Below are 10,288 nucleotides of genomic sequence, written 5' to 3'. Positions count from 1 at the left end.
CTTTCCGCGGCGGACCTGACTGGAAACTACTTCCGGGGCAGCCCGTCCCTGATCCCAGTCCACCCAACTCTCCACGATGGGGATCCTGGAGAAGATCGCGGAGATCGAGAAGGAGATCGCCCGGACCCAGAAGAACAAAGGTGAGGCGGGGGGAGCCCGGCAGGCAGGAGCCCCGCAAGGGCCGGGAAGGGCCGCTTCACCGGTTGGAGGGCTCCCTGAGCGCCGCTGGGCTGGGGGGAGGCGGACTCTCGGGGGGGGGGGGACGCCGCCGGCTCTTCATTTGCCTGCCCGTGTTATTTCAACGGGGTGTGTGTCTTTTAATGCAATATAAAATTACATCTTTTTCAAAACCTGACTCGTGTGTAAGTGTCTGTGTGTTATGTGTGTTTGTGTGTAAGTGTGTGTGTGTATGCATATGTGTACACACACACACACACACACACAGGGAACTACCCTAAAAATAGGAGTTCCAGGTGTAGCCATAAAAGACGAGAGAGACATTGCGATCTCTGGAACTTAGACTATATTTACCCACTTAGCTTCCAGAGGGTAAAAGCTGCCATTGGAGAGAGATTGCCTTTCTACGTCATTCATCAATTTGGCCATTGTGGGTGCGATAGGCCCACCCAGCCACCCACCTCCCTTTTTGCTTCAGACATGTTAATCGATGGAGGCTCAGCTCCTGTCACGTCCTTCCCGCAATGCCTGTCTCTTCTTTTATAAGTATGTAGGTATGTATGGGTGTGTGCGCGTGTATATACACAAACACACATACATACATACATACATACATACATACATATATATATTTGCTTATATAAACATACGTGTACATGTGTATTGCATGTGCCTGTTTGCTCTGCTTTATACATTTCCTAAATACAGTAAGCGGCATACTGCATAAATGAACTGTTTTCCATTGCTTCATCGTTCCGATATTTTACTTTTGCTTTGTTTAAACTTCCTTTTTATTTCTCCGTTTCTTGTATGGTTGTGAGCTACCTAGGGTCGCCCATGCTGAGAAAGGCAGCAAATAGATTTAATAATAACTGATGCCTCCAGTATGATCTGATGCATCCCCCAGCCCAGATCATAGTACAGCCACTGAAACCACTAGGATTGCCTTCCGGCCAATTGGCCCCCCCCCCCATTCCCTCCCTCCCTCTTCCTGTCAGCCTCCAGAAGCAATCCCTGCCCTGCCCGACCACAAATGTGGGAGTGGATGGCTGGCACAGCTCGCCTGTTGCATGCACAGGAACATGCAGGGAGAAGCCGGTAGTGGTCACAGAAAGTCAGAAGAGGGGCAGAAAGGCTCCACCTGGGATTATATTTACAGAGTGTAGCAAGAAAAACAAACAAAAGCATGTTAGTACTGCATTATGGTTACTATTGCTTTAGATTTGGTATAACTGCTGCCCTTGGAACTCCCGGTGACTCAGATGAAACAGATTGTCCAGACCCCACATGGTCGATTTGGCTCCTTTGTCACCTGCTTGTTCTTTCTCTGCCCCCCCCCTTCCCCCCAGCTACGGAGTACCACCTTGGTCTGCTGAAGGCCAAGCTTGCCAAGTACAGAGCTCAGCTTCTAGAGCCTTCCAAATCGGCTGCAGCCAAAGGGGAAGGCTTCGATGTGATGAAGTCGGGAGACGCCCGGGTGGCGCTGATCGGTTTCCCTTCTGTGGGTAAGGTCAGTGCCGAGCAGAGAACAAGGACTCTTTGGGCATCTTCTCTGGAAATAATTCCTGCTGCTTTCTAAATCTCTGCCTTCTCTTTCAGTCCACTTTTCTGAGCTTAATGACTTCCACGGCTAGTGAAGCAGCTTCCTACGAATTCACCACACTGACCTGCATTCCTGGAGTCATAGAGGTAAACACACTTTTAACAGGTTCCCTCTTGCTGAGTTAACCCAGAGCAGATACTGATGCTTCTATGAATGTGTAGCTCACAGACTAGTTAAATTGGCACTCAGATTCATATGAGACGATTGCTTGATCATTCATGTGGGGGTTGCTTTCTGATCCCTCCCTGCCGCTTCTGATTTTTCTTAATTTATGTGCAGTACAAAGGAGCGAATATCCAGCTTCTGGATCTTCCCGGGATCATCGAAGGAGCTGCTCAAGGTTGGAATTCCCTTCTGCTTTCTAACTGCTGAAGAGATCACGGGTTTGTTGTGGGGGACATAAGAGGAGGGAGGCGGATTGGATTTCTTCACTGCCTTGAGATACTGGCCAAAATAATAAAGGCGGGATAGGGAGAAATAAAATTAAAAATAAGGAAGTCCTATTGTTGAGAAGTGTCCGGTTGGGGAGGCAGGGGGGAAGCTGCACTTCAGCTGTTGTAGGAGAAAGCAATCTTTATGTCAAGAGACAGAGACAGGGTTCTGTTTGGGTAGAACAGGTTAAAAAATGAGCATGATCTCATCTTTGATGCCCTGGTTCTTTGCCAGCTTCTCTATAAGAGTTAAAAAATAATAATTGTGTTTTTAGGGAAGGGCCGAGGACGGCAAGTGATTGCAGTGGCCCGGACCTCAGATGTCGTCATCATGATGCTGGACGCCACCAAGGGCGAAGTGCAGAGGTCAGCAGAAGGAGGGGGGGCTTCTGAGGGGCAGAATAGGGTGGGAAGGGAGCTCGGTCCTTGGGAATTTTCTCCCTTGCCAGCCACCTTAGAAGGCAGCCTTCGTGTCTTCTCTGCACCTGTGCAAAATGGAAGGGTTGCTGCTTGCAATCAGGGCGTGCTCCTGCAAACCTGCCTTTGGGCAAAAGGTCTGAGTGCGTGTTGTGATTTCTCCTGCAGGGCTCTCTTGGAAAAGGAACTAGAAACGGTGGGCATCAGGCTGAACAAAGATAAACCCAACATCTACTTCAAGGTGAGACACAGAAAGTCTGAAAACCCTGGTTTGCACTGTGGAAGGGAGTTAACTTTGCCTGCTGGCGCCTCTAATTCAAGGAGGGAAGGGCTTGTCCAGATGGCCGGATTCCAACCTCCATCAGCCCCACAAAGGTTCTGTATCCTAGTTCCAGACAACCGCAGAGAGCCAGTTTGGAGAAATCTGGAATCGGATGTCGTTCCAGGCTTTTATTTGCCTTCCCACAAGCTTAGATCCTTCGGTGGGGGGAATCTGGGTTTGGCCCTCCTTGTGTCCTGAATGCAGGCCAGGGAAAGAATGAGACCATGGACCCATTCACCTGTGGGAGGTTTGACATTAAGGGCCATTCCGGCATCGCCCTAACAGCCCCTCTGTCCTCCTTCCAGCCCAAGAAGGGGGGCGGCATCTCCTTCAACTCCACTGTGACCTTGACCCAGTGCTCGGAGAAGCTGGTGCAGCTTATCCTCCACGAATATAGTATCCTTTCTCCGGGTCCTCCTGGGGGAATGATCTGCTCTTCTCCCCAAGGACCCAGGATTTTAAACAGGGCGGGGGTGGTGGTGGTGGTGTTGATAAAGAGGTATGGAAAAGGAGGCCTGGAGTTTGAATCCCAGGTGGGCTCTCTTCCTGTGGTCATAAGCAACGGGAGTCCCACGGAAGGTGATGTGCCCTTACCTCTCCCATCCTAAGAAATCTTCAACGCGGAGGTGCTGTTCAGGGAAGACTGTAGTGCGGATGAATTCATTGACGTGATTGTTGGCAACCGAGTGTACATGCCCTGCCTCTACGTGAGTAGCTTGCGAGAAACTTCCTTCTGTAACAAAGGGGGTAATTGGTGCACAGTTCTAATGAGGTGGAGACATTCTTTGTCCTTCCTGTTCCAGTTTGGCAGGCGTCCAGATAGCTACGTTTGGGGACTTTAAAATTGTTCTGATCTGAAGCAATCAAGTTCCCCCCAGCACGCCCTTGGATGAGAAGTCCTTCAGCTGATTATTTTTCCTCCCCAGTAGCAATAACACTTAGACTTATAAATTGCTTTATAGTGCTTGACAGCCCTCTCAAAGCGGCTTACAGAGTCAGCCTCTTGCCCCAACAATCTTGGTCCTCATTTTGCCCACCTCAGAGGGACGGAAGGCTGAGTCCACCTTGAGCCTGGTGCCATTCAAACTGCCAAATTGCAGGCAGCTGACAGTCAGCAGGAGTAGCCTGCAGTACTGCACTCTAACCAGTACGCCACCGCGGCTCATAAATAAAATGAATTGTCCCGGAACATTTATCTGCCTGGGGTGTCAGGGCTTATAATTAAGATCCCCAGTGGCAAGATGGGCAGCCAATAAATCTAATAAATAAATAGCATTTTAGAAACTTTGTGTGAGAGATGGGAGTGGAATCAACATCAGGGTGTGATGTGTATCTTTTTTTCCCCTCCCTTCTCGGTGTCTTAATTTAGGTTTATAACAAAATTGACCAGATCTCCATGGAAGAGGTGGACCGCCTGGCTCGGAGGCCCCATAGCGTGGTGATTAGGTAAGGGGAAACACACACACACCCCAAGCCCTGCGCAAAATGTGAGTTATCCCTATATCCACTGACGGTTGTGATTTCCCAGCTGTGGCATGAAGCTGAATTTGGAGTACCTGCTGGAAACGCTGTGGGAATACCTGGCTCTCACCTGCATCTACACAAAGAAAAGAGGCCGTGAGTAACGACCCGGGAACAAGCGAGGAAGCTCGGGGAGTTGGGAAGGCCACGATGGGTAGTGAGTTAGAAGCCAAGTGTTTCCTTTTCCTCTCCTTCCCTCACCGAAAAATGCTCGTTCCTTGCAGAGAGGCCTGATTTTTCAGATGCGATCATTCTGCGAAAAGGGGCCTCTGTACAGCATGTGGTAAGTCCTTAAAAGCGACCTCCGGGAGGGCCTTGTGGCTGGATCTGCTGGGGGTTGAAATCCCCTTGTCTGCAGGGTTTCCCAAGGGGAGGCGGCCAGGCGAAGCCATTGGATAGGGCTGTGGGAACTGTGCTGTTATGATGGCTGGATCTTTGGTGTGGGGGGGATGCTTTGATGGGGGGTACACGAGGCCCCCTTCTCGCCCACCTGACCTTTTCCCCTTTTCAGTGCCATCGAATTCACCGGACGTTAGCCGACCAGTTCAAGTACGCCCTTGTGTGGGTAAGTGTTTGCTGAAGAAGGAGGGGGCAGCCTGGTCTTTTATTCGTAGCAGTAGACCCAGGGCCAGAATTAGGGTCTTCCTGGCCTTGGACATCTAGAGGAACAATCGAGGGCGCAGTGACGTTCCAGTGCCAGGATCTCCAACCTTGGCAACTTTGAAGACTTCAACTCCCAGAGCTTTGCTGGCTGGGAGTTGAAGTCCACAAGCCTTAAAGTTGCCAAAGTTGGGGAGCCCTGTCCAGCACAGCAAGGACAACGTTTCCACCCAACCTCACTCCCAAAGGTCCCCTTTTCTATTGGCAGTGAACTGTTTTTCGCAGGAGAAACATTCAATCTCCCACTGCCATGTTGGCAGTTCTACCCATCCAGTTCCAGTCAGGTGCAGAGGTGCAGAGACAAAGGATGGCCTTGGTTTTCTAGAAAGATTTTTGCTATGGCTACATGTCATCTAACTCCATAAAATCCCCCCTCCCATTTTCCCACCATAGAAAATGCATAGCAGAATAATAGAAAGCGTGGCAGGCCGAAGACCCAAAAGAAAAGAGGGCTGCAGGCCTGACAGCACCACCTTGTGCCCTGGGGGGGGGGGTGTACCCTCTAATCCCCACCCCTCTAGAGCCAAACCTTAGGGCAGCGTTTCTGGGTCTTGGGGTGGGGAATCCTGGGCATTGAAGTCCACTCCTCTTCAAGTGGCCATGACTGAGGAAGGCTGCCTTATTGGATGTCAGCTTGTTCCAGAGATCCTTCGCTCTGTCTCTCCCAAACTTCTCTCTCTGCCTCTCAAGGGGACCAGCACGAAGTACAGCCCCCAGCGCGTGGGGCTCAGCCACATGGTGGAGCACGAAGACGTCATCCAGGTGGTTAAGAAGTAACCGCCCGCCCCTGGCTCCCCTCTGTAGCGCTTCCGCGCAGCTTAACTGCGAAGTGTGTAAGAAGTCAGCTGTTCCACCTGGCCCAAGGAGGCGGGCAGGGAGGAGGCTTTGCCCCCAATCCCAGGAAGGAGAGGAGATGCAGCCACGGAGGGAGAGAAGACACAGAAGGACCAGGGTTTTCCTCCTGAGTGGGGACCTGGTTTAGGTGGCGCCTGTCGTTGAGGGTCCTTCGATGGGAGATGATTTGAGACTGAACGATCGTAGCAGCCTGGCTACCTCTGGCCTCAGACTTGTGACCTGGGGAGTTGGACGTCGGATCCCGAGTGAGGGACTTGCCTTCTTCCCTTCAGGACTCAGCCTTGCCACCTCTTCTCTGCAGACAGGAAGAAAGGATCCGCCCACGGGTGGGAGCCTGGATTAATGAGTCCTCTCCCCTCCTCCCTCCCCGCTTCACCAGGTCGTCTCCTGATCCCACAGCCCCAGACTCCGACTCCAGCCCCCCCCCAACCCCCGGCCCCCCTCCTCCCTTCTGCTGAAATAAAGGATGCTCCCCATGTCTCTTTGGAACTTCTGAAATGTTCATGTTCCTTAGGTTGCTCTCAACACCACCTGGACCTTCACACACACACCCTGAAGCCATGAGCTGCAGGGCTGTTGTCCGCTGGTCACTCCCGCTGGGGATGATGGGTGCACCAATAGCCTTAAAGACATCCGGTTGAGAGTTCCTTGTGATAGTTTAAGCGGCCCTTCGCTCTGATCATCGCAGCACAGCTGGTTCGGCTAAGCTCAGCCGCTTGTTTGGACGGCTTTGGTGTCCAGTTTTTTAATTCCTTAACTGGAATAGAATAGAATAGAAATTTAGGATAGAATAGAATTCTTTATTGGCCAAGTGTGATTGGACACACAAGGAATTTGTTTTTGGTGCAGATGCTCTCAGTGGACATAAAAAGTTGTTGGTCATTTGGGTCAGGAATGAGAAGCTGCTGGCTCTCCAGATGTTGATGAACCGGCACGCCTGAGTCGTAATTCATCCCTTTTGCTGGATTGCTTTCTTACTCAGTTTCCCCGTCGGTCAGGCACCAGCAAGAACTCAGTTGTTCATGATGGAGAGGAAAAGGGGGTGGAGGAAAGTGAGTGGGGTGCCTCTCCCCCCCTCCCCCATCAAAACCAGTCTGGATTCTCCCATTGGTGAGAACATCCAAAGGTCTCTCTCTTTTTTTTAATAGATGGGAAACAGGAGCTTCAGTTCTTCTCTCTGCTTGGAAAAACTTTGCTTTCCAAGGAATAGGAGCTGATCTGAATTGCTGGCTGTTACCGGGCCTTTCCAGGCGTCTGAGGTGTTGCGTAGTGGGGCTGCAACCTGGCCTATTTGCTGGGCGCTTGCTTTCCCCACAGCTTGCTCTGCCTTTTCCAGGTTGGGGGGTTCTTATCCCAGTCCACAATGTGGCCCCAGAAAGGCTGAAGGTCCTCCAATCTTCCCCCTTTGGGTGGCAAGAGACTCTGAGCACCAACCTTCCTTTCTGTGCCATCGGTTGCTTTCTGGGTGTTTCAAGCGGCATCAATTCATTCGACTCCCGGCTTTCATTCCAGCCCCCCCCCCCAAAAAAAAGAGCTTTCTGCTGCAGCTGTGAATGAGTCAAAAAAGATGAAAAAAGACCATTAAAACCCACCGAAGGAAATAAGTGGGGAGGCAGCTCAAATCCCTCTCGGTGGCCCTGTGAGGTGGGTCCCAAACCTGCCCCGAGTGGGTTGGGGTTGGGGGGGGGTGCAGAAAGCAAAGTGGGCCCCAGCTCCTGGGTATTGAGGCAGCCCCCCTGCACCCCCACTCCTGCCCTTCTGCAAATGCTTCCAGTGAAGCCCCCCCCCCTCCCAGCTCTTTCCGCCCAGCCACCACAGGGAAGAATAGCTGCCATCAAATATGCATGGAGCCGGCAGCTGTCCAGCAGCCACTCTGCCAGGGCAGGCGGTCACTGGGCGAGGTGCTGCCCTTCCAGGCCTGTCCCTTGGATTGGGGAGCGAGGGGATGGCGTCGCCTGTCCTCCCGAGGGCTTAGTCCATTGCCAGCCCAGAGGGCAGGACAAGGAGGGGGGGAAAGCGGGCAGCCCCTGCCCAGGTAAGTGGGCCATGCCAGTCTGGTGGCCGTGGCATCGGGTCGCTTTCCATTTGGTCTTGCTGTCGTTTAATCTGCAAAATGGCCCTCAGCTGCTTGATTGCAGACTTCCTTTTAGTTCATTGGTAGCCAGGTTTTGGGGTAGGAAAGGGCTAGGCTTGTTCTCCCCTCTGAAACCCTCACAACAGCCCTGGGAGGTAGGCTGGGATGGAAGAAAGCTCCTGCAGTTGCAGGCTGTGTGTGGAAGGCTCAGTTTTTTTCTCCGAGGCTTTGCAAATCTGGAGGGTGAGCTGCGTTTTGTCTGCTCTTTCAATGAGTGGTGGTGTACTCCGGTTAGCCCACCTCACAGGGTGGTTGTGAGAGTCATAAAGATGCCTCCCCATTTGGAAGAGTGAAGTAGAAAATTTTTGAGCCTCGCTCCGGACGAAGCAGCTTTGAAATTAAGCCCGATTTTGGAGAAACCTTCAAAGCTAGAAATGGACAGGGAAGGGGTTTGAAACAACGATACAAACCTGAAGCCTCACAGGTAAGATTTCGGGGGCTCTGTTAAACACTGAAGTTTCTAGTCCTCCGCAATGAATCTCCTCTCTAACCTGACCTCTGCTTTAAAAGTGGACCAGGAAGAGAAGATGGGGGATCTTCTCTATTTTCTATGGTTTTACTTTTCCTTCTGCAAGGGTTTCGGTCATGCCATCCAAATATAACCAGTCATGTTTGTACCCACTGCCCTGTCCAGTTTGAAAAGGTGCCAGCAGCTGCCCTGCCCCACAATTTGTAGCAGATTTTGGAGGGCACTGAGCCCCCAGTAAGGGGTCCAACCTACCCCCCCCCTTTCTAAACCCAGCAGGAATTACTTTAAAAAGAGGTGCTACCTCAAGCCTGTGCGCCTGTCTTCCTGTTGGCGGCAGGCAGATGGAGAAGAGAGAAGGGTGAGCCTCTCCCTGCCAACTGCCCAGCAGAGGGGCTGGTGCCCTTCCATTGTCCCTTTGATTTACGTCTCTCAGCCATGACGTCCGAGGCCTGGAGGGGGGGGAGTGGATCTCCCATGGGGAGGTGGGAAGCAACGGTTGCCAAGGCTCTCGGTTAGAGATGGCAACTTCCCGTCGGTGTGGTGTGGCAGTGGGGTGCCGATGGCACTGGGCATCTTCAAATTGATTTGTGCAGGACTTGACACCTTTGGGAAACCCTCGCATTGGCCGAGCTGGGAGCGAGGGACCAACATTTGCCATGCCATGCCAAAACCAGGGTTCCCGAGGGCTCAGGACTGACCCTTGCTGTGGGTGACATCCAGGGGGCAGCCACTGATGGTGTCTGATCCAAAAGGTAAGCCCCCTTGGCAAGCTGATCTGGGTTCCTTCCATGCATCTCTTGCACCTCGCATTTAAGTTCTCCCCCCATTGGGGTCTGATGGGTGAAGCCGAGGAGTTTGCAAAGAGCCAGAGGTGCAAAGCTGCATATTTGGATTTCAGCAGGAGGCCCCCGAGAGATTGGGCCACCATTTGCCTGAAATGCAGTAGGGTTTCCTATTTCAGCCGAGGATCGGACTAGAAGACCTCCAAGGTCCCTTCCAGGTTTGCTACCTCTCTTCTCAGCCTCACAGTTTCCCTGCCCTGGTCAGTTTCTCCTCCTGAAGTTTGCAGGTCATACTATTCACTTGCCTTTGAAGGTAGGACGGAGGTTGGAATCAACTGGGGAACAGAACTGGAGATGCTCCCAAAGATGACAGTCCGTGTCAGTGGGATCAAAGCTCCTTTGTGTGTGTGTGTGTGATCATGCCATTGTGGCTGCCATCTTGACCCTACCTTGCCAACACCCCTGTCCCTCCCACCCCTTGATCGCATGCCTTTCATCACTCCAAGCCCCATCCTAGTGTTGTGTTGTAGAGTTGTTTTGTAACTCTTCCCAAGGCCTGGCACAAATACGAGTTTCAAGAAGAAAATGCCTCCGAATATCAAAATGGAAAGGTATTGTATATGTTTGTGAATATCGATACAAGTTATAACTAAAAGGTATGATGTACATATATGAATCATTATACAATATATATAGAATAGCGATGTATGTCATTGGAAAGAGAGAAAATGGAAACAGCCATGATGCAAATACGAGTGATTCCGATGCTGGAACTGTAAAAAATGGAAATGGGGTGTAAGTGTTGAAATATGTTCAGCAAAAGTATTTTTTTTAAAGTGCCACCCTGGTGCACACACAGCCTCCTTCTGCTCACCTGTCACAGGTGTGTAATTGCACCCACGTTCCTTCAGCTTATC

At 51.5% G+C, this 10,288-nt stretch overlaps 1 protein-coding gene across 1 annotated transcript; it reads left to right on the top strand.

The window, feature by feature from the left end:
- Positions 1–6,478, top strand: DRG2 (developmentally regulated GTP binding protein 2). Its single transcript, XM_081965433.1, has 13 exons — positions 1–140; positions 1,527–1,687; positions 1,777–1,866; positions 2,060–2,120; positions 2,487–2,577; positions 2,797–2,869; positions 3,256–3,346; positions 3,560–3,657; positions 4,320–4,396; positions 4,479–4,567; positions 4,696–4,754; positions 4,983–5,036; positions 5,822–6,478. The coding sequence occupies exons 1-13, from the start codon at positions 77–79 to the stop codon at positions 5,906–5,908; spliced, it is 1,095 nt and encodes a 364-aa protein (XP_081821559.1). The 5' UTR covers positions 1–76; the 3' UTR covers positions 5,909–6,478.
- The last annotated feature ends 3,810 nt before the right edge of the window (positions 6,479–10,288 follow it).

This window comes from Natrix helvetica (genome assembly GCF_964273705.1).
Source record: "Natrix helvetica genome assembly, chromosome: 13".
Taxonomy (NCBI): Eukaryota; Metazoa; Chordata; class Lepidosauria; order Squamata; family Natricidae; genus Natrix; species Natrix helvetica.
The sequence above is the reverse complement of the archived record's forward strand: the minus strand, read 5'-3'. Positions and strand labels throughout refer to the sequence as shown.